This window comes from Xiphophorus hellerii, chromosome 4, assembly GCF_003331165.1.
Source record: "Xiphophorus hellerii strain 12219 chromosome 4, Xiphophorus_hellerii-4.1, whole genome shotgun sequence".
Lineage (NCBI taxonomy): Eukaryota > Metazoa > Chordata > Actinopteri > Cyprinodontiformes > Poeciliidae > Xiphophorus > Xiphophorus hellerii.
In genome coordinates, this window is record NC_045675.1 from 13,014,420 (window position 1) to 13,039,566 (window position 25,147).

The 25,147-nt window shown below is 39.6% G+C and overlaps 1 protein-coding gene across 2 annotated transcripts in view; it reads left to right on the forward strand.

Annotated features, from left to right (window-relative positions):
* The window catches only part of fam120b (family with sequence similarity 120 member B), a 33,219-nt gene extending 12,128 nt beyond the window's left edge, over positions 1-21,091 (forward strand). For both annotated transcript variants that reach the window (XM_032560937.1, XM_032560938.1), the window contains 4 exons: positions 12,606-12,812; positions 15,727-15,853; positions 20,149-20,428; positions 20,525-21,091. In XM_032560937.1, coding sequence (XP_032416828.1) covers positions 12,606-12,812; positions 15,727-15,853; positions 20,149-20,428; positions 20,525-20,549 — 639 coding nt within the window. In that variant the 3' untranslated portion in view covers positions 20,550-21,091. The remainder of the gene's footprint in view (positions 1-12,605; positions 12,813-15,726; positions 15,854-20,148; positions 20,429-20,524) is intronic.
* Positions 21,092-25,147: the final 4,056 nt, after the last annotated feature.

Here is a 25,147-nt window from a genome sequence, read left to right on the forward strand (position 1 = left end):
TGAACGATGTGTGTGCCCAGTTGACTTTTTTTTTTTCTTTTTTGGGGGGGATTTTATTGTAATCCATAAAGGGGCCCAGAAAATCTTTGGGAACCACTGGGGGGCCCAGAAGAAAATATTTGGGAAATGTAAATGCATTTAAAGCTGCTTAAACTTATATATTGATAATCTTGTCGTATCGAATATATTTTATATGAAAGTAAAGAAGCTTTTTTATCTATCAGGTGTGAGAATACTCTATAACTTTATATTTAATTTCAGTTTTCAGGGAGTTTAGTTAATCTAACGGTGAGATCCATCGGTTTCCTGCAGATGAGTGTTTTCACTCTCAGGAAAAACAGCCGCAGCGTTTCCTCCCTTTTTTCCTTTTTTTTTTTTTGTAGCCCCATTTATTTTTACAGCTTAATTACTGTACTCACGTCAAGTAATTTGTATTTTTTGCAGCTCGTCTGTTCTCCACACAATAATTAGGGCTGGGTGTTGATTTGAATGCGACGGTGAGGAGGAACTGAAGAGGGGCTTTAATTCGCTTACTGATTTTAAACTAAATGCACCACGCTGCAGTCTGACACAAAAAAACAGTTTCTAACAAATTGGTGGTTTATTAAATGAGAGTTTGTTTTTAACTGACTGTGTGTGTGTGGGGGTGTGTGTGCGTGTGTGTGTGTGTGTTAGAAGGAGGTAGGTTTTCAGTGTAGACAGGTTTTCGTTGCATTCCTCCCCATGGGACTGTGATTTTGGTGTGTGTGACAGGGAGGCTACGCTGGCGACAGTAGGCCGCCTGTCCTGGCTGACGCACACCACATGGAGCTATTTACACCACACACACTCCTCCCCATTGGACACACACACACACACAGGGACAGACACATTTCAGTCTTTGTCTCTGGCCTTTGTGTGTTCTCATGTTCTCCTACTCTAAGCATCCGACCACTTTCTCCTTTTTCTGTTTCTCTTCATGTTTCTCTGCGTCTCTTTTTTCCCTCTCCGTGTTGGTGTCAGTGTGTTTGTGTTCCCCTTTGGGCCCTTTGTGTCTCAGCTCAGTGATCCATTGTTTTCAGAAGATGAAGCTGTGTTTGACTGGAAGCAGGTGGCAGGCAGGGCTGTGTGTGTGTGTACATGTAATCACTGTTATCAGGGCTGTTTGCCAGAGGACAGGTGAGAGCAGACACACACACACACACTGGGGGAACATCTGCCTGCTGTTACCGACCGCTGTCCTTACCGTCTGCGTGTTTTCAGCTCTTAGTCGTTATTGTCTCCTCCAGTTTCGCCTTTTCTTTTTCCACAGTACACTATAAGTGTGTTTTTTTATTTATGAGGGGTTCTGTGGAGTACTAATGAGCAGTCAGTGTCTTAGATGCAGTAGACAGCTGTCCAAATTGGAGAATTTGGGAGAAGTTACCATTCTAAGACATTCAATCAGTCAATTGGGTTTATTTGTGAAGCACATTTCAGCAGCACGGCGGTTTAAGGTGCTTTACATAATAAAATTGCAAAATTATCATACAGTTAACAATTGACTTTGATGTTTGCCATCCCCAAAATCATACACATCAAATATTTTGGTCAGTGTTTCATTTATTATAGTTCAAAAGCAATTCTAAACATGTGAAGTTTTAGTCTTGATTTAAAGGAACTCAGTGTTTCAGCTGTTTTGCAGTTTTCTGGAGGTTTGTTCCAGTCATAGATACTCTGAGCAGAGGTCTTCATTAAGTGTTTTCATTTAGAGCAGGAGCTACAAACTCTAAACAAAAGCCATCAGAAAAAAAAAAAATCTGGTCGGATGAAAGTTACCGTAACAGCCCTTTTTTTTGACAGAAACTCATTTTTGATTTTTGTGTAAATTTCTCATTATTTTCAATCTCAATCTGTCAGCTGAAATTGAGTCACACGTTGTTTGTGGTGCCAAACACGAATAGACGTAGTCTTGGAGGCTAACCACATCTCATCATTTCTCCCATGTAAAACATGAACTAAGGATAGGAACAGACTGATATTACTCTGATGTTAATGAATACATATCAGGCTGCGTTCACACTGCAGCCTGAAGTGACCCAATTCTGATTTTTTATTTTTTTTTACGTAATTCGACCTGTATCTGATCTTTTCATGACAATCTGAACACTGAGCACTTCTTCTTTTTATGGCGGTTGGGAGAACACTGAGACCGCTGATGCTACTGCGCCCTCTACTGCAGTAGACTGAAAACTTCTGTGACGTCTGGAGTCACAGAGGCTGAAATCTTCCGACGTCAGGAGTCACAGAGGCTGAAAACTTCTATGACGTCAGGAGTAACAGAGACTGAAAACTTCTATGACGTCAGGAGTCACAGAGACTGAAAACTTCTATGACGTCAGGAGTCACAGAGGCTGAAGACTTCCGACGTCAGGAGTCACAGCGGCTGAAAACTTCTATGACGTCAGGAGTCACAGAGGCTGAAGACTTCCGACGTCAGGAGTCACAGAGGCTGAAAACTTCTGACGTCAGGAGTCACAGAGGCTGAAAACTTCTATGACGTCAGGAGTAACAGAGGCTGAAAACTTCTGACGTCAGGAGTCACAGAGGCTGAAAACTTCTGTGACGTCAGGAGTCACAGAGGCTGAAAACTTCTGTGACGTCAGGAGTCACAGAGGCTGAAAGCTTCTGTGATGTCAGGAGTCACAGAGGCTGAAAACTTCTGACGTCAGGAGTCACAGAGGCTGAAAACCTCTGACGTCAGGAGTCACAGAGGCTGAAAACTTCTGTGATGTCAGGAGTCACAGAGGCTGAAAACTTCTGATGTCAGGAGTCATAGAGGCTGAAAACTTCTGACGTCAGGAGTCACAGAGGCTGAAAACTTCTGTGACGTCAGGAGTCACAGAGGCTGAAAACTTCTGTGACGTCAGGAGTCACAGAGGCTGAAAACTTCTGACGTCAGGAGTCACAGAGGCTGAAAACCTCTGACGTCAGGAGTCACAGAGGCTGAAAGCTTCTGATGTCAGGAGTCACAGAGGCTGAAAACTTCTATGACGTCAGGAGTCAGAGGCTGAAAACTTCTGATGTCAGGAGTCACAGAGGCTGAAAACTTCTGATGTCAGGAGTCACAGAGGCTGAAAACGTCTGACGTCAGGAGTCACAGAGGCTGAAAACTTCTATGACGTCAGGAGTCACAGAGGCTGAAAACTTCTGATGTCAGGAGTCACAGAGGCTGAAAACTTCTGTGACATCAGGAGTCACAGAGGCTGAAAACTTCTGACGTCAGGAATCACAGAGCCTGAAAACTTCTGTGACATCAGGAGTCACAGAGGCTGAAGACTTCCGACATCAGGAGTCACAGCGGCTGAAAACTTCTATGACGTCAGGAGTCACAGAGGCTGAAGACGTCTGACGTCAGGAGTCACAGAGGCTGAAGACGTCTGACGTCAGGAGTCACAGGGGCTGAAAACTTCTATGACGTCAGGAGTCACAGAGGCTGAAGACTTCTGACGTCAGGAGTCACAGAGGCTGAAAACTTCTGACGTCAGGAGTCACAGAGGCTGAAACGTCCGACGTCAGGAGTCACAGAGGCTGAAAACTTCTGTGACGTCAGGAGTCACAGAGACTGAAAACTTCTGTGACGTCTGGAGTCACAGAGGCTGAAAACTTCTGTGACGTCTGGAGTCACAGAGGCTGAAGACGTCTGACGTCAGGAGTCACAGGGGCTGAAAACTTCTATGACGTCAGGAGTCACAGAGGCTGAAAGCTTCTGACGTCAGGAGTCACAGAGGCTGAAAACTTCTGTGACATCAGGAGTCACAGAGGCTGAAGACGTCTGACGTCAGGAGTCACAGAGGCTGAAAACTTCTGTGACGTCAGGAGTCACAGGGGCTGAAAACTTCTGTGACATCAGGAGTCACAGAGGCTGAAGACGTCTGACGTCAGGAGTCACAGAGGCTGAAAACTTCTGTGACGTCAGGAGTCACAGGGGCTGAAAACTTCTATGACGTCTGGAGTCACAGAGGCTGAAGACTTCTGACGTCAGGAGTCACAGAGTCTGAAAACTTCTGTGACGTCAGGAGTCACAGAGGCTGAAAGCTTCTGACGTCAGGAGTCACAGAGGCTGAAAACTTCTGTGACGTCAGGAGTCACAGAGGCTGAAAACTTCTGTGACGTCAGGAGTCACAGAGGCTGAAAACTTCTGTGACGTCAGGAGTCACAGGGGCTGAAAACTTCTATGACGTCTGGAGTCACAGAGGCTGAAAACTTCTGTGACGTCAGGAGTCACAGAGGCTGTAAACTTCTGACGTCAGGAGTCACAGAGGCTGAAAACTGTGACGTCAGGAGTCACAGAGGCTGAAAGCTTCTGACGTCAGGAGTCACAGAGGCTGAAAACTTCTGTGACGTCAGGAGTCACAGAGGCTGTAAACTTCTGACGTCAGGAGTCACAGAGGCTGAAAACAGTGACGTCAGGAGTCACAGAGGCTGAAAGCTTCTGACGTCAGGAGTCACAGAGGCTGAAAACTTCTGACGTCAGGAGTCACAGAGGCTGAAAACTTCTATGACGTCAGGAGTCACAGAGGCTGAAAACTTCTATGACGTCAGGAGTCACAGAGGCTGAAAACTTCTGTGACGTCAGGAGTCACAGAGGCTGAAAACTTCTGTGACGTCAGGAGTCACAGAGGCTGAAAACTTCTGTGACGTCAGGAGTCACAGAGGCTGAAAACTTCTTTGACGTCAGGAGTCACAGAGGCTGAAAACTTCTGTGACGTCAGGATTCACAGAGGCTGAAAACTTCTTTGACGTCAGGAGTCACAGAGGCTGAAAACTTCTGTGACGTCAGGAGTCACAGAGGCTGAAAACTTCTGTGACGTCAGGAGTCACAGAGGCTGAAAACTTCTGTGACGTCAGGATTCACAGAGGCTGAAAACTTCTTTGACGTCAGGAGTCACAGAGGCTGAAAACTTCTTTGACGTCAGGAGTCACAGAGGCTGAAAACTTCTGTGACGTCAGGAGTCACAGAGGCTGAAAACTTCTGATGTCAGGAGTCACAGAGGCTGAAAACTTCTGTGACGTCAGGAGTCACACAGGCTGAAAGCTTCTGACGTCAGGAGTCACAGAGGCTGAAAACTTCTGACGTCAGGAGTCACAGAGGCTGAAAACTTCTATGACGTCAGGAGTCACAGAGGCTCAAAACTTCTATGACGTCAGGAGTCACAGAGGCTGAAAACTTCTGTGACATCAGGAGTCACAGAGGCTGAAAACTTCTGTGACGTCAGGAGTCACAGAGGCTGAAAACTTCTGACGTCAGGAGTCACAGAGGCTGAAAACTTCTGTGACATCAGGAGTCACAGAGGCTGAAGACTTCCGACATCAGGAGTCACAGCGGCTGAAGACTTCCGACATCAGGAGTCACAGCGGCTGAAAACTTCTATGACGTCAGGAGTCACAGAGGCTGAAGACCTCTGACGTCAGGAGTCACAGAGGCTGAAAACTTCTATGACGTCAGGAGTCACAGAGGCTGAAGACGTCTGACGTCAGGAGTCACAGAAGCTGAAAACTTCTGTGACCTCTGGAGTCACAGAGGCTGAAAACGTCTGTGACGTCTGGAGTCACAGAGGCTGAAGACGTCTGACGTCAGGAGTCACAGGGGCTGAAAACTTCTATGACGTCAGGAGTCACAGAGGCTGAAGACTTCTGACGTCAGGAGTCACAGAGGCTGAAGACGTCTGACGTCAGGAGTCACAGAGGCTGAAGACGTCTGACGTCAGGAGTCACAGAGGCTGAAAACTTCTGTGACGTCAGGAGTCACAGAGGCTGAAAACTTCTATGACGTCTGGAGTCACAGAGGCTGAAGACTTCTGACGTCAAGAGTCACAGAGGCTGAAGACTTCTGACGTCAGGAGTCACAGAGGCTGAAGACTTCTGTGACGTCAGGAGTCACAGAGGCTGAAAACTTCTGTGACGTCAGGAGTCACAGAGGCTGAAAACTTCTGTGACGTCAGGAGTCACAGGGGCTGAAAACTTCTATGACGTCTGGAGTCACAGAGGCTGAAGACTTCTGACGTCAGGAGTCACAGAGGCTGAAAACTTCTATGACGTCAGGAGTCACAGAGGCTGAAAACTTCTGACGTCAGGAGTCACAGAGGCTGAAAACGTCTGACATCAGGAGTCACAGAGGCTGAAAACTTCTTTGACGTCAGGAGTCACAGAGGCTGAAAACTTCTATGACGTCAGGAGTCACAGAGGCTGAATACTTCTGTGACGTCAGGAGTCACAGAGGCTGAAAACTTCTGTGACGTCAGGAGTCACAGAGGCTGAAAACTTCTGACGTCAGGAGTCACAGAGGCTGAAAACTTCTATGACGTCAGGAGTCACAGAGGCTGAAAACTTCTGTGACATCAGGAGTCACAGAGGCTGAAAACTTCTGTGACATCAGGAGTCACAGAGGCTGAAAACTTCTGACGTCAGGAGTCACAGAGGCTGAAAACTTCTGTGACATCAGGAGTCACAGAGGCTGAAGACTTCCGACATCAGGAGTCACAGCGGCTGAAAACTTCTATGACGTCAGGAGTCACAGAGGCTGAAAACTTCTGTGACATCAGGAGTCACAGCGGCTGAAGACTTCCGACATCAGGAGTCACAGCGGCTGAAAACTTCTATGACGTCAGGAGTCACAGAGGCTGAAAACTTCTGTGACGTCAGGAGTCACAGAGGCTGAAACTTCCGACGTCAGGAGTCACAGAGGCTGAAAACTTCTATGACGTCAGGAGTCACAGAGGCTGAAACGTCTGACGTCAGGAGTCACAGGGGCTTAAAACTTCTATGACGTCAGGAGTCACAGAGGCTGAAGACTTCCGACGTCAGGAGTCACAGAGGCTGAAAACTTCTGACGTCAGGAGTCACAGAGGCTGAAAACTTCTATGACGTCAGGAGTAACAGAGACTGAAAACTTCTGACGTCAGGAGTCACAGAGGCTGAAGACTTCCGACGTCAGGAGTCACAGAGGCTGAAAACTTCTATGACGTCAGGAGTCACAGAGACTGAAAACTTCTGTGACGTCTGGAATCACAGAGGCTGAAATCTTCCGACGTCAGGAGTCACAGAGGCTGAAAACTTCTATGACGTCAGGAGTAACAGAGACTGAAAACTTCTATGACGTCAGGAGTCACAGAGGCTGAAGACTTCCGACATCAGGAGTCACAGCGGCTGAAAACTTCTATGACGTCAGGAGTCACAGAGGCTGAAGACTTCCGACGTCAGGAGTCACAGAGGCTGAAAACTTCTGACGTCAGGAGTCACAGAGGCTGAAAACTTCTATGACGTCAGGAGTAACAGAGACTGAAAACTTCTGACGTCAGGAGTCACAGAGGCTGAAAACTTCTATGACGTCAGGAGTCACAGAGACTGAAAACTTCTGTGACGTCTGGAGTCACAGAGGCTGAAATCTTCCGACGTCAGGAGTCACAGAGGCTGAAAACTTCTATGACGTCAGGAGTCACAGAGACTGAAAACTTCTATGACGTCAGGAGTCACAGAGACTGAAAACTTCTGTGACGTCTGGAGTCACAGAGGCTGAAATCTTCCGACGTCAGGAGTCACAGAGACTGAAAACTTCTATGACGTCAGGAGTCACAGAGACTGAAAACTTCTATGACGTCAGGAGTAACAGAGACTGAAAACTTCTATGACGTCAGGAGTCACAGAGACTGAAAACTTCTATGACGTCAGGAGTCACAGAGACTGAAAACTTCTATGACGTCAGGAGTCACAGAGACTGAAAACTTCTATGACGTCAGGAGTAACAGAGACTGAAAACTTCTATGACGTCAGGAGTCACAGAGACTGAAAACTTCTATGACGTCAGGAGTCACAGAGACTGAAAACGTCTATGACGTCAGGAGTCACAGAGGCTGAAAACTTCTGACGTCAGGAGTCACAGAGACTGAAAACGTCTATGACGTCAGGAGTCACAGAGGCTGAAAACTTCTGACGTCAGGAGTCACAGAGACTGAAAACTTCTATGACGTCAGGAGTCACAGAGGCTGAAGACGTCTGACGTCAGGAGTCACAGAGGCTGAAGACTTCTGTTACTTCTGACGTCACAGAGTCTGAAGTCACTGTGAAGTCTTTGTTACTCCTGAACTTTAACTTTCATGTTCAACTAAAGGTTATTTTAGTCATAATTCTAATTACTATCTTAAAAAATATATTTTTTATTTATGACTTTTTTATGCAATCAGAAATACACTGAAATATACGAATAAGGAATTAATTCAAATCCTTTTTAAATAAGAAAATATTAATTTTATTTCCTAAATAGCATGCTTGATCAGCGGTAGCAAAGGGTGCATCTGCAGCTGAAAATGATCTCTAACATCAACATTTGAAAAGCTGTGTCCTTTGTGCTTGACTTAACGTTAATGCGCTGTAGAGTTGAAAATGTGTTTTAGTGTGAGATTATTTTTTTCACTGAATTTGAACCAGGTGAAGCTAAAACTGCCACTTGATGAGTTTTGGGCAGAACGTATTTACAGACAGTTTTTCTTATCTCAAATGCAAAATGTATATATTTTTGTACATTTTGCCTTGAGTACTGTTCTGAGGATGTTGTTCTTTTGTCAAATAACTTTTTTGAGTCTTTATACTCCAGTTAATGATTAATCAGTTACTAAATTAGTTGACAATCACTTCAATAATTGATTAATCACCATTATCCCCATTAAGTATTTCAGCTCCCAATATTTGCGACTGTTTATTGCTAGCATTTAATTTATAAAAAGTTTTAGTTTTGTCTTCTGATTTATAGCACTAAATCAGAAACTCAGTCCGATTGTTAGCTTTTATTTATATTAACAGTACCGTATTTTCCGCATTATAAGGCGCATAGAATAGACGCTACAGTAGAAGCTGGGGTTACATTATGCATCCATTAGATGGAACTGCGCTAAAGGGAACGTCAACAAAACAGTCAGATAGGTCAGTTAAACTTTATTAATAGATTACAAACCAGCGTTCTGAAAACTCCGTTCATTCCCAAAATGAATAAACAGCTGTTTTATTATTTTCCCCGAGGTAAAGTCAGTGACGTGGTATTTTCTTGACACAGTTTATCTTTTAACAACAGCAAGGTATAACATATAGTGGAGGGGAACTTTTCCTCGATTCAATAAACACGTAAAAAACAGTCTGATACTGTTATGGTAAATCAAACGTTAGTGCGATCACAATATATATCCACTTCCTCACCATTGATTCATTCATGTTAAATTCTCTCGCTGCTCTATTCCCGTGTTCTACTGCATCACTGATCGCCTTGAGCTTAAACTCTGCGTCATAAGCGTGTCTCTTAATAGGAGCCATTTTGGGGTCTTTACACAAAACCCAGCGTGCACTGCACGCTTCTTCTTCTACGGGGGAAAATGAAATCGGCGGCTGCTTACCGTAGTTGCGAGACCTGTTGTGGCTCAATATTGGTCCATATATAAGGCACACCGGATTATAAAGCGCACTGTCGGCGTTTGAGAATTTTGAAGGTTTTTAGGTGCACCTTATAGTGCGGAAAATACGGTAGTTTTATCATAAAACTGCAATGTTGAGATAAAAGATTGTAGATTTCAAAGGTATTTTAATGTGCATGTCGAATTTTTTCACAGCTGGAAATCTCTGAAGTGTGTCTTGTGTGTTGTCTGTATACACAAGTGCAGCATCACCTGTTCTCCTGTTGAGAGAGTAGAGATTGCTTGACTCATCCATAGACTGCAGCAGTGCCTGCAGTTTTTAAGATTTAGTATTAAAATCACTAGGTTTTCACATGTAATTTGTTTCTCTTTAACGTAGCTTAGCATGCTATTTACCATCATCATGATTGTACTTCTGGATAAAAGTAAAACTTGGTCAGGGCGCTCACATTCTTGGACTGTTTTGTTATCTTGACCTTATCTTCGCTTGATAGTCTCAACTCTTCAGGAAGTAGGTAGACAGATAGCTGGACGGATTTGTCCTCGCTATCTGACAGCTAACAGGGCAGCGCAACAGTGAAGTGGGTGGCTTGAGCTGGATGTAATTGGCTACTTTATGTCAGGGAAGCAGATAAGGTCGGGCAGTTGAAGTTGCCAAAGCAGATTTATTGCGGTGTATTGGGGCAAAAGTGTATTTGTGCCAAAAAACAGAAATTTTGAGTTTATTCTAGAAAATTCTTGGAATTAACCTAAAAATTTTCACGTTTTTTTCTTGCAAATTTTTGACTTTTCAAATGCAGAATTTACAAGTTTTTTACAGAACATTCCAGAAATTAAACAAAAACTTTCTGAGTTTTTTTTTCTAGCAAATTCCTCATTTGGAGCTCAGAAATGTTCACATTTATTTCTAGAAAATTTCAGTTGTTTTGGAAGAAATTTACTCCTTCCTTTTTTTCTATCTATACAATCTAATACGCCGTTGTACTGATTAGCTTTGCCACCATGTGGGTTAAGTTTTTTCTGCAAGTTTTGATTCCTAACAAAAAATAAAAACATGGATGAAAACAACTCATTACTGGTGCTAACACTGTTATGAAAACCCCAAAAAGCAAAAGGAAAATCTAGTATTTTGTATCGAAACACAACCACATGTCTCACAAGCAAACAAACAGATGTGGTGAGTTGATGTTGAAGTTTTAATGAAAGAATAATTAAGAACGTACAACACAAGAAGGGAAACACAAGGAGCAAGAGCAGAAACAAGCAGGCAAAACATAACACTAATGGAATAAAGATAAATAAACAGAAGGAGTAAATAATAAACATGGACCAACAGGGTCTCACATTGTTTAGATAGCAGGAATTTGACTACTCATAGGTTCTCCTCAATCAAAATAACAAAACTTAACCAAAACAGAGAGACGTAGACTGACTCAGAGTAAATTATTGTCCTGGAAAAATGGCTCCACCACCAGAGCACAGCTGATAAACAAACTGACAAATACTCCGAACTAACTCATCCATGAAGTGATAATGCAGTATGAAGCGAAACACATTAAATACCTGACCACACAACCAGAAAACCACCTTCTTTCCACACAGTTTGGGTTATATAATCAGGTTCAAAGGCTTCCTAGGTGGTCTCTTGTTCATTAATTTGTCTTGAACACAAAAAGGCGTGAAGGATAAATTGCCAGAGAAGATTATCCATTGTTTAGTTCTTGTAGTCTCTGCAGTGGTTCATTATTCAACATGTTCCGAGGAAATGGATCGTTTTTGCAATGAGGCCGTTATTCCATTGCATTCAGCGATATTTGGCTCTGATTGTAAGATTAGTTTTGTGATTTCTTGAAACAAGTTGCTTTGCAGTGTCTGTTATATCAGCTTATTAGTAAAACTTCCTTCTAAAATGTTATTTATTTATTAGATTATTTATTTATTTAGTTATTAGAAATTGACGATATATCTGAAAAACATATCACAATATCAGCATTTCATATCAGTCGATATCGATGACATCGGTAATTGTTGAGTAGTTTTTTGTTTTAAATATCTGAAATACTGCCAAACTGGTAACGTGACCTTCTCTGTTTTGTCCACAGTTTTCACTCCAAACTTGTTTTTTATTTTGATTTGTAAGCAAACAAAAAAGTTAAGTGGTTCGATTAAAAATCTTTAGAATGTGCCAATTTCTTAATCTTAATCTGATTAAACGTCAGAATAATCAGTTACTAAAATAATCTTTAGTTAAAATTATAATAAAAGAAGATAAAATTTAGGAGTAAATAATTCTAATAAAGTCAAGCTAAGATAAAGCTAGACAATATAGCTAAAAGTGTGTCAAAAAAAAGCATTTCATATTGATAATTATTGATTAGTTTTGTTGTTTTAAATATCTGAAATGCTGCCAAACTAGTGACGTGACCTTTACCGTTTTATCCACAGTTTTCACTTCATGCTGTTGTGTTTTTTATCTTTAAGCAGTTAAGAGGCACGGAGGAGAAACTTTAAACTGCTGCCGCGGCAGTTACTCAACATGTGGTTGCTAGGTAACCAAAGAGTGAGCGAGTGAGTTGCTAGGCAACCAAAGAGTGCAGTGAGTTGGTTAAACCCACCAACTTTGCTTAGCTCACCGAGGAGGGTTAAGCAGATAAAGTCTATATCTACCAGAATGCTTTGCGGTTCAGTGAATATTCTGCATATTGAGTATTAAATATTCTATCAGATCTATTATGTATTTGTTAACAAATTTGTGTCTTTGTTTTGTTGAATTGTCTTGCCTTTGTGAAGCACTATGTGATCTATATGTCTGTGAAAGGCACTAAAAATTTTTTATTTTTACTTACCTACTTATTTTAATGCTGATATTTATCACGTGTCTTTTGTGATTCATATTGGAATTGATTTATTGTCCAGCCCTAATTGTTATTAAGGGGCCCAACATCCAATCTTGAAGAGTTTTCACTTCTTGGAAGTCAAATGAGTCCCATATATTGGTGCTAAAAAAGTAAATTACTTGAAAACAGAATCCCTTCAGAGCATGCAAGCATGACTTTGATCACCAATGTTCTGTTTCATATTTTTATGCCTCCTAACTCTCGCACCCGTTAGTAAATCAAATAGAAAAAAAACAAATGTGGTGGAGGCAATCCAAAATGAGAACCAGAGAACTTTCTCTGTTCTCAGCTGCCTGTCCTTTCGAGTCGAGCCGTGCAGCTGGGATCGCTCTACGTCCGAGGACTGAGCCACCTGCTGGGAGCCAACAATGCCAGCGGCTGTGCGCTGCCCAGCGCCGCTCTGATGCCTTGGCACGGCTTTGACGGACGGCTGTTCCACTCCAAGTACCTGCTGGCACACAGCGGCGCGGAGAAGTCTGAGCTGCTGGACAGAGATGTGAGTGCAGACTTAAGAGAGCTTGATTGAGTCAACACTAAGGCAGAGGAAAAGAGGATTCATTCACATTTAAACATCATACTCCTGACTGAAATGTGAGAAATGTGAGGTTTTAGATATTGAGTTAAGTGAAATCCTTGAAAATGCTTTTCAGGGTTTGGAAAGTGGTTTATTTTAATATGAAGTCCTTGAAGGTTTTTAAGGACTTTTTATTAAAGTGTAGTCTAATGTTTAATTAAAAGCCTAAATTTACTGGATGGTTTTACATACCTTGGCATTAATATTAGTTCCTCGTATGATCAAATTTACCGAAAGAATTACACATCATTAATTAATAAAACCAAGACAGAGCTGGAACGATGGATGGATCTCCCACTATCTTTGATTGGCAGAGTTAACTCAATTAAAATGTCTATATTACCTAAATTTATTTACTTATTTCAATGTGTCCCCTTAAAAGTCCCAATGACATTTTTTAAAGATTTAGATAAAGCAATATCTCTATTTTTATGGCGGAAGAAGGTCCCAAGAGTTAAGCTTCTTACTTTACAGGCTCCCTATGCTAAAGGTGGATTAAATCTTCCAAATTTCAGAATGTATTACCTAACCTCCCAGTTCCGTATTTTATGGATGTGGATTTATTCAAATGGCAACGATGTGAGGTGGATCTCGATAGAGCAACAAGAGTTGAAATCCATGTCATTATCAACCATTCCCTTCTTGAGTTCAAAAAAGCAACTTTCTACAATTACATCAAATTCTTTAATTCTAGCTACCTACAACGCATGGCTTCAGTTACACGCTCTCTTAAACCTAAACATAAAATTGTTGGTTAACACACCACTTAAAGATAACCCCAACATTCCTCAACCTATAACAGATGGTATACTACAAACTTGGGTTAGAAAAGGCATTAGATCAGTAGGCGACCTTTATACCAATAATGTTTTTGCCAGCTTCGATCAATTATCTGAATTTTATGACTTGCATAGGCACAGTTATTTCAAATATTTGCAGATTAGACATTGGATTAAGAGCCAAACATTAGAGATATTCCCAAGTAAACCAGAGGAAACCTTGCTTGAATCATGTTTATTAGATCCTAAACGTACTACTACAAAAGGACTTATTTCTTGTATTTACAAAATTGTTCTTGACTATTCACCAGCTTATGACAAGTATTCGAAAAAATCGAAATGGGAGTTGGACTTAAACTGCAACTATGATGACAAAAGCTGGAGCAGATTACTAAATTCATCTCAAACAATATTAACATCAACAAAACACAGACAAATTCAATTTAATATTTTTCACCGCATATATTATACCCCATATAGGTTGAATAAGGTGAATGCCAGTATCACTGACAAATGCCAGAGATGTAAGACATCTGTAGGGGATCTTCTTCATATGCTTTGGAATTGTGTACACTTGCAAACCTACTGGGATAATGTAATTCTGGTAACATCAGCAGTTTGTGGACTTTCTTTAGATCCTGACCCCAGGATTTGGATACTTGGAGATATTATGTCCTTGAAATTAAATTCTTGCAAGAAACACTTTGTTTTGTTAGCATCATCTGCAGCAAAAAAATGTATACTTAAAAATTGGAAATCTATGGAACCTCCAAACCAGAAACATTGGATCAACGAACTGTTGTCATACTGCACTCCTGAAAAAATTCTCCATTCAATACGTGGGACATTGGCTAAGTTTGACCGGATATGGACTCCCTTCCTGGACATTTTAACCAGAATAGACCTGAGAGACTGATCTGTATTGATCTTTGCTGCCTTGTTTCAATTCTTTTAATATTTTTGTTGTATCCTTTTCCCTTTACTCTGGCCTATCAAAAGTGTGGGTAGTGCTAAATGTAATACTACTACATGTGTTGTTACATGGAGAGAGCGGGTGGGCTGGGTGGGTTTTATTTCTGAATTTTTTTTTTTTTTTTTTTTTTTTTTGGCGGGGGGGGATTTCCACAGGGAAAAAAAAAAGAATAATATTGTACTTTGGATGTAGATTTTGTATGGACATACATTCTGAATAAATATATATATACAAAAGGGGAAAAAAAAAGAAAAAGTTTCCCACTTGGAGAACTATAGCAGTGAGCCAGTTACAATGAGCAATAAATCAATTCATTGCATGATAAAAAAAAAAAAAAAAAAAAGCCTAAATTTACACACTGTTAAAAAAAAGTCTTTAAAAAAGACTAATTTAAATTAGAGAGAGTGGTTTTTACAGTGCAGTTGGAACCAGATATTTAAAAATAATAAAAACACACTTTTTATTTCACTGTCAGGAGTTAAATCAGACTAAAAATTTCTTGTTTTATATTATTAGTTAGAATCAGCAAAATTATTTCTCTTTGCTAAATGACAGAAAAGCTAGCAAGAACATTTTTTAAAATATACAAACTTTCTTTGTATAGTGTGCTTTAAGCATTTAATTTGAACAGGAAGGTCATTTATATTAACATGATTTGTTAGGATTTTTCCAATGTGATGAATATTTATTGTTCCTAATGGCTTAATGACTTATTGATCTGTGTAGTGAAAATAAAGTTAGACTTTTATTTTACATGTAATTATGGTCATTGTTAGACTTTTTGTTCATGTTTTGTTCTTGGACCAATCAGGTTTATATTTAGTTGAATTTATATCCTGCTGTGGAATGCAGAATACTACCACAAGACTTTATTAATAACAGTAATAAATAATATATAGTAGTGAACTGAAACTGTCTATTTTTTTTTACTTCATTTGGTGCTGTAGAAGTTTGAAAACTTACTTTTAAAATGCTTGAAAAATAATTGAATTTCATTGTGGGAAAAGTGTATAAACCCTGTGAATTACTGTATATGTGGCCTTATGTTGGTATAAACTCTAAATAAATCTGCGTTTCTTTCTAGATGTTCTCCCTTTCTCAGTTTGTTCAGCTGAAGGAGAAACTTCTGGAAACCTGCAGGAAGAGAGGCAGGATCCTCCAGTCCAGACCCAGAGAAACACAGAAAAACCTTCGATACTCAAACACTTCAGGTGAGACTGCAGACTCACCATTTATTTCCTGTTAATATACAACGTTCGATAAAGTAGATGTTGATTCAGCGGGATGCATAAAGCAGCGTTTTGGTCCTCAATTAAGTTTTTGTTTTCCAAATCAAGAAACAAACCTCAGAATTGCTGGAGAGAGATTACATTCCTGTGTTTTACTCCTGATGAAAACATAAACTGGAAACCACACATCAGTAATTTAAAGACAAACATATCAGAGACAACTGGGTTATTATATAAAGTGGAAGACTCACTGAATGATGAAAGCGCTGGTGATATTATACAATTCACTGATTGTTCCTTGCTGGACCAATTATGTAGAAGTCTGGGGGAAATGCTTGTAAAAGCGTTTACCAAGTCATATTTTTATTTTGACAGAAAGCTAATAGGATTATGATCAGAAAATGATACAAAGACCCAACAAATCCGTCGTTCCTGAACTTGAAATTGATAAAATCTCACAACTAATGCACAAGTAACGTTTAAAATACAAAATATATGACCGGTAAATTTGCACAAAAGATTTATTCAAAAAGATTGCATTTATAGTTATATAAAGTATAAGAGATTTTTTAAAAATCTAAAAAAAAAAAAAAAAAACCCCGACGTATTTCAGTTGTATTTCCAAAAATGGAATAAATGTGCTGAATAACATGTCTGAAGAAACCAAAGTATATTAATTTTATAATATCACTATCTGTACGCTATAACAATCAAAATTACTTTTTTTTATTTCATTGACATTCTCCTGCATATTCTGTAAAAAGAATGGGTTTTTTTTTGTTTTTCTGTAAAGGTGTTGTAAGAAGGTATTACATATGTATCTACATGTTTCTGTCTTGAAGAAAAACATTTTATTAACACAAAAAAGAAGTTTATAAATAAAACTACTTGAAAAGTGTGTCTGAATCTATAAAACTTATCATTCAACTTTTCATTGAATGAAAATAGAAATATTAGAAGTTCTGAATATTTTTTTAATAACCACCTCTAATTTAGTTCACGTCCCTTTAGAATAAAGAAATACTTTTTATTTTTCTTTCTGTGCTGTGGATGTTTATTCTCTATTGCTTTTTGTTTGATGTAATTATGCCTGGACTCTTTGGAACAGATGTTTGATCTTGAAACCTTCCTCAAGGGTCAGAAAGGAAAAAAAATTAAGAGTCGTTCTGCTGTTTTTAGGATCCTGTGGCTCAAATGCATTCCAGAAAACCTCAATGTCCTCGTTGAGCCATGGGGACCCTAAACGTCAAACCTGCTTTCCCAATCTGTTTCTTGTTTAGTAACTTTCTACTGCAACAGGATGAACAAGCTCAGATATTGAGCAGAAGAATCACTGTGAAAGCTGTTCATATCAGGCACTTCAGAGGCTGAAGTTGGAGTCTTAAGAAGATTTCACAGTGTATTTATTTACATCTTTTCAGATGTCTTTTTAAGAATGAACAGAAAATGTAACAGTTTATTTGCAGGTTATACAGAGAAACCTCAACTCATTAAGGTAATAAACCAAAACAAAAACATAAAATAACACGTGAGCCCAATAAACTGAAATAAGGCAATTATAATAATATTTAAAAGAGAGTTAATTAACAATATAAGCTCTTTTTGCTGAGTGAAAAATAAGGATGGAGTTCCTTTCTCTTAATATACAGATCTGGAAAAACTGAAGAGTCCACTGCACTGAACCACATTGAAAACCTTTTACTTATTCCACCAAATATTGATTTCTGAACTCTTCCTGAGTTAAAACATTAATATTGTTGTTTCTAAATGAATATTAACTTGAGGTTATTATTTGAGGTCTGAAAGCTCTGCATCTTTTTCTGTATTTTGACCATTTCTCATTTTCTGCAAATAAATACAAAATTGTTGCTTTGAATTTCAGAGACATGTTGTCAGTAGTTCATAGAATAAAAGAATAATGTTAATTTTACTCAAACATAAACCTGTAAAAAGTAAAATCAGAGAAACTGATCATTGTAAGTGGTGAGCTGAGCAAAGTTGGTGGGATCAACTAACTCACTCACTCTTTGGTTACCTAGCAACTCGCTCACTCTTTGGTTACCTAGCAACAACATGCTGAGTAACTGCCGCAGCAGCAGTTTAAGTTTCCCCACTGTGCCCCAATTAAGTTGTTTTCTTTCAGCATACTTCATCATAGCTTGAAAGAATATTATATTTTATTATTTTCTCAAAAGTAGTTTTGATCTATAGACACATCATATTTTATTATCTGCTATTTTTCTCATTTGGAAGCTTAATGTAAAACAGAACGATACAGCAACTTGGAGAGTCAGAAAAACATCAACATAATGTTTTAATATTTCGAGAAAAGATGCAGCATTTTGTCTGGACTAACAGTTTATTGTATTCTGTAATCTAGAAGAGTACAGAATTTATTTAAAGAAAAAAAGTCCAAATTTAAGAGTTGTTTTCTTCCTCACTTCATTTTTTTAAATCATAAGCTTTATGTTTCACTATAGTGCTCTAACTGATCTGACAATTGATCTACGCTTGTAGTTCTCTTAACAGAACCACATTACCCAGAGGGCCGTGCTGTAATGAAGTCCATGTGTGCTGTGGTGGTAATGCATACTTCTTTTTGTGTGCGGACACTCACACGCCCACACACACACACACACACTCGGTGCTGTGTGCGGCTTGGTGGTGGCTTGCTTTGTCAGGGCAGCAGTAATAGCAGGTTTCTGTTTATAGGCTGGGAGAGCTCTATTTTAAGACACACAACAAGACGAACTGATTACAGACTCCTCACGTCTGTCTCTCCCCTTCCCCTCCATGGCTCCCCTCTCCCTCACTCCTTCACTCCTTCAGTCTTTGTCCTTTCAGTTTCATGCTTTTCTTTTCTCTTTAAATCCTAATTCACCTCCTTACCTTCAGGTTGCATGCTGATTTCTAGCGCCACAATGCAGCTGCAGCTTTTAACCGTAACATTTCCAACCTTCGTCTTTGGGTGCCGTGTTGGCGCCGACTCTCGGATTTGCGCTGGACTGTGAGCTTTCTGCCCAGGGCGACCCGTTGTGGGTCTCAGTAGGATGTTTCTGGTTTCATAGATGAATGATATACACTCCTCGTGTCTCAGAGCTTCATTTCTGTTGGACACAGACACCAATCATTATTACAGAACTGTGGGGAGATGAAGTGTGTGTGTGAGAGAGTAGTGGTGGCGCTATGTGGTATCATTGAGAAGCCCGGTTTGGTTTTTGTTTGGAATCGGGCCTGATGTTTAGTCTCCTCAGCGAATATCTCCTCTGCCTGTCTGCCCTCGCAATCACGCTCCGACATTGAGTCCAGAATAGCTGCTCTCCCACGTCCTAAAGGGAAACAGACGTTAAATTGCAGAATATAAAATATGACCAGAGAGCTGCGATCTTCCTCTAATAACAATCATTTTAATCCTCACAGATTCAATCTCCTTGACAGGTTTTAGAAGATAAAATAGTCAACAAAGTAGAGCCTAAAAATCTTGTGTGGTTGTGGCCTAACATGCCTTTCACCAGCACTTGGCATCTATTCGTGTGCTTTTTTTACTCACTTAACACTCAGACTTTATATTGTGGCCCCTTTCAGTTTAGTAGACCACATGTCTCTTTTGATAAAGTCTAAACCTGGACTTGGATGTTTTTTATTTTTTGTAGTTTGTAATAAAATCACACACAGCTGCCTGATTTGCCTTTGTTAAAAAACAAACCCTACAGACTTTTTCTTAACTTTAAATGCGGAGCGTCAACCAGCATGTAGTGGTGTTTTTTTCTGACGAGATCTCAGAAAAATAAAACTATGGAGAATAAACTAATTGTCGATGTTTGTTCTTGACCTGTAATCTACGACCAATCGAGCTATAACTACAGAGACGGGAATATAAAGGACCTGACTTGGGAGAGGATCAGCGAGGAAGTTGGAATGTTAATAAGTTATAACTTTTACTATTTATATTTCCCCACATTTGAGCTATCCAAATCCATCCAGCAAAAACATTAAACGTTAAATAAATGTTGTATTTAGTTGGACGAAACATTGCAGGAGACGGTGGAAGAGTTTGAGGGAGTCTCCTCTCAACACCCTGACGGTTTTGACACGTCTCACATGAAGCGTCGGAAACGTTTTTTGACACGCGAAACGTTTTCGGTGTGAACGCAGCATAATGAAAATGCAGCTATAGATTCAACAATCCCTCATTTCAAAGCGTCAAATCTTCCATTTCCTCTGTTTTTCTAAAGTTTTGTTATTGTTTTCACCATCTGTTTTCCTCTCACTCTCAGGTTTCCCTTCAGGAGCTGATCAGGCCTGGAGAGGAGAGACCAGAAGAGACCTTCAACATGGACAAACATGGAGGCAAAGAGAGGCGGCGTGTGGAGAACAAAGCGGCTATGAAAACCCAGAAACACCGCAGTGGAGAGCAGATCACAGAGGGGGAGGTCAAAGTTTCCATTCACATCGCTCTAACTCCTACGAAGGTCGACCCCTGAACCGGAACCGGCATCCCAAACAGAACCGAGGTCGGCTGCATCACAACAGAGGGAGATACCAGCTGGCTCCCAGGTAGGAACCGTCCGGCTCAGAAATATCAACAGATTGTCCTTTTTTTTTTTTTAAAAAAAAAAACAAAAACTGATTTCTTCTTTCGTCTCGTCTCAGATGGCAACACCCTCCTGCTCCCTGAATATAACAGAAGCTTGAAGAGAGAGGAACTAAGGATTAAAGAGAATGACTTGATGAAAAAAGACGCGATGAAAAGGAGGAGTGGATCAAATTCCTCTGAACAAACTGATTAGTGGATGATCTGTTGGGAATGTTTGTCTAAAGGATGGAGCAGGAAGAGAAACGGAGCCTAAACAGGAAACACAATGGTGATGGTGCCATGGTATGTTTAAAAGAAATCCTGTAGTCTCTACTTTATACCAGCAAAACCTTTTATATTTAAGGACAAAAACATTTAAACAGGACGAAGAACTAATAAAAATAAAGCTTACTTTAGCACGCAAGTTTATGGTTTGACTCCGAGTTTGGCGCTGTCTCTTATCTGTTACAAAAGGAAAATCTGTGTATTCAGGGAAATAATCCTTCCTACAGTAATGGGCTTTAGAGAAAACATAATGCTGGTGTCAGATATCAAATCCACCACAGCTGATATTTGGCCAAATAAAAGTGTCTTGAATGCAAATTATTTGTTCATACTCTGAAAATAAATGACAACATGCCAAATCTTATCCAAGAGTGTTTTAAATTACAATTTATTTCTAAATTTGATAACAATTTGAATGAGTCTCAGTCCTGCAGGGGCTCCGCTGGACATATCATATAAGTTATTCTATTGGTCTGTGCAGCTAAGCTAATGTTTTTAAATACATTTCTTAAAATCTATTCTCAAACATTTTATATTTCCAAAGTGGAAACCATGAAATACAGACACTTCCAATAGCTTTAACCAAACACTCGTGCAGATACCAAACAGTTAGTTGTTTTTGTTGTTGTTGTCAAATTGGTTATAAAATTAACTATTAATTTTAATTTGCTGCTGTAAGTCATTTTTGCACAATAGAAACTTTACTGGGATTTTATGCGATTGACCAACAAATGTGGGTGAAGTGGAATCAAATTTATACATATTTTTATTTTCTTTTACAGGTAAAAATGTGATGTGGTCATCTTATGACGCTCCTGGAGGCGTCATTATTATTCATTGAGTCATATCAGCAAAACCAGGCAGTTTCAATGCAGGATGAGTTGGAATCTGTCACAAAAATGGTCGTAGTGCCCTTATTCTTATCCAATTTATAAAAAGATGTGTTTTAAATTAAATCTGAGAAAGTTACCAAAGTTTCACTCAGTAAAATATGTATCTGTCTGGCTATAAAGCTATAAACTGTTTGGTTTCTGTGAAGTGAATTTCTCTTACATATTGGCCAATAATTTAATTTTACATAATTGCTGCCAGTTCTTATACTTCATAAAATATTTCATCCTATCTGATGATTGTTATGAATGTTTTCTACAAAAACGAGGCAATTCGTACAGTTTTTGTCACTTATTGAACTTTTAAAAATCACAGCGCCACAACGAAGGGAAAATAATGCAGAGTTGAATTGTTTCGTGTTCATGAGGATGATCGACAGCGCTAAGACCCGCCTCCTGGCTCTGATTGGTTGTTTCTAGTTAGCACTGGAAGAAGGCAAAGGAGCTCGATTTTCTTCATATGATTATCTCTCATATCAAACTGTCGCAGCATAGTGACAGTTTCAACTAAAATATAAAAAATATTTTTAGAAAAGTTACATACAGCAACTTTAAGCACTGTTTTGTGCTAGGAGTGTCACTTAAAATCCTGGCCAACATTATTATTCCTATGCAGTGAAAAATAAAGCAGGGAAAGTTTTCCAGCTGAAGCGTTTTGTCTTTGTTCAGTGTGAGTGTGTCTGTGTGTGTTTGTGTTTGTGCATGTGGCTGTAAGCAGATTAGAGAAGAAACGTGAGAGCGATTTACTTAACAAACGGAGGGAGGTCAACTGTTGACGGAGTGATGGTGGCTCTTACAGATCTGAAGCACAGGGGTTTGGCTTTACAGAGGCTTCTCAGACACAGAGAAATGCATTTTTAGAAAATAAATATGCAATAGTTGGAAAAAAGCATGTGTCATACCAAATTTTCTGAGAGAAAATAAGAAAAAAACAGTACTGTAGTAGTCAAACTAAAGGTCTGGGGGCCAAATCCGGCCTGCAGTAAGTATTTATGTGGCCCTCCACATAAATAAAACTTTCACTATAAAAGTTGCGTTCTTAAATATTACTTTGATCAAATCAAGGGAGTTTTTATTTATAAGATGTGGGGGAAAAAATTATAATATTATTTAATTTCAAGACGTTCTCATCGAATCCAGTGACAACTATTTATTATTTTTAACAGTTAATCGCGTAGCTTTATAAGTACATCCTGCCACAACGGGCCTTTTGAGGATATTCAAAGATACTTTATTGATTCCAAAGGGAATTAAATCAATTATACTAATTTTGTGATCTTTGTGTGGCTCAAAAGGAACATTTTTGTGTGCCTGATTGTGTCTCAAATAAGACACAGTGGTGTCAAAACAATCAGAAACAAATTAGAATCAGAGTTATAGTTTTATAAGAAACCATCTATAATGTTTTTCATTTTTCATGTCAGTAAATTTGTAATAAAACTGATTTGGATTCTTAATTAACCGAGTGCCTGTCCTTATGCTTTAAATATTATTTTCTATGCTTATATGACATGTAAGGCAAATAAAATACACAGACGTTTGTGATTGTAATGTGACAAAATGTTTAAATTACATTTTTTAACTAATTAATTAGAGTTTAAAACTGAAACGTGTTTCTGGTCAAGATACATATAAATACTACAAACACAAAGGAAGCACTCCAAAAGCACAAAATCTTACTAAGTATTTTTGGTCCAGTTTCGAGTGCAAATATCTTAGTAAACTTGAAATAGGACAAAACCAACTTTCAAAAAACTTTTCAAAAAGAAATACGAGCTTGTTTTAACTAAATAATTCCTTAATATTGATGAAGAAGTAATAGAAGTGAAATAATCTGCTACTGGGATGATTACTTTTTCATCAATATGAAGGATTTCCTGCTGAAAAGTTAGTTTTGTCTTATTTCAACTGTCCTAAGATATTTGCACTAGAAACTAGACCAAAAATACTTTGTGTTTTGGCCGTTTTCCCAGCTTTGTTGGCGATCTGTGAAATCAAATATGGTTTTAAAGAAGCAGTAAAAAGTCTGCGTATTTACTGTGTTTGCTGGAGTTATAAAAGGATGCAGGGGCAGGAGTCTGAACCTCGACAGAAAGTGACTGATTTACTCATAAAACCTTTTTTAATGGGATGTAACCACACACTCCACTCCCTGCCTTTCTTCCCGGGCCAGTGGCAGCAGAAGAATCAACAGAGCGTGTGGGTGTTGTGGGGTTTGTAACTGCGGTGAGTGCAGTGGGTGGGTGTGGGTGCGTGCGTGGGTGTGTGTGTGTGTGTGTGTGAGAGAGAGAGAGAGAGAGAGAAGGAGGCACCTGGGTGGGGCGCACTGCACGCATACACAACCCATTCTAGATAATAACAACAGCAGTAAGGAAGACTTCTGTGGTGAGAGGATGGAGGGTGAAATAAAAGGCGAATTGGAGGAAAATGGTTGATTTTAAAAACTAAAGGACACAGGTTGATGTGTGATGATGTAAGGTGGGAGAGAAGAGAGGAAGTCAAGCTTATTTGTATTGATCCTGTGCAACTGTCAACTTAGTCATTCGAGGCGCCATGATGGACGTCAGACATGAGGATCTGGAGTATTGAACTGAGCGACTGAAAATGTTTTTCCAAAGTGTTTTTGTCAGTTTATTCTCGGCTTCCACTTGTTCGAGTTGAGCTAATTTGTCTGTGAACGTAACCCACCTGGTTGAGGCTCAGAGGGAAACCGGACCTCCTCCCTCCTGACGTGTTGATCAAATTACCGATTTTGCCTGAATTCTCACCACATGATTTATATCATAAACGGCATTTCCCTTCACACCGGAGCAGCATTCAAAGTGTACAAAACACCACATGCAAACCAGTTTTACCCGTACATGCTAGGCTACATGACAGTGGGGCATAGTTTCCATGGTTACCAATGGACACGTACGTTCTCCATAACGCGATATTTAATATCTTTGTAATCACACTTACTGGTACTCATAAAGAACATGACCGTTAATCTTCTTACCTTATAAAAAGTGTTCTCTGCAGATCCACAGTTAGACTGAGGGCTAACAGTCCTTATGATTGACGGCAGCTATCCACCGCCATATTTCCTCACTAAAAGTTATACAATACAACGACAAGTTTGGTTTCCACCCCTGTCTGTGCGTCCGACCAGGCAGGATCCTATGGCCATCTTTAAAGTGAAATCACCTAAATAAAAGCGATATTTTGCTACCAGATATCCGCTTTCTGACAGGCTTACAGGAGTGCATTGGTTATTTTTTTACGTCCATCATGGCGGAGTTCTGAAGACCGTGACGTCACGTAAAAAGGGTCAGTAGCACATTTCAGGAACAAGTTTGTTCAAAGCGCTTTACATGATAAAAACACAAAAAAATACAAAGATGTAGAACACAGTGAAAAATCGAGGCATTACATTTTGTCAGGTGAAATCATTATACATCAAAATGTTGGTCTGGGTTTCATTTATTAGGTTTCAAAAGCAACTCTAAACAGGAGGATTTTAGTCTAAATTCAAAGGAACTCAGT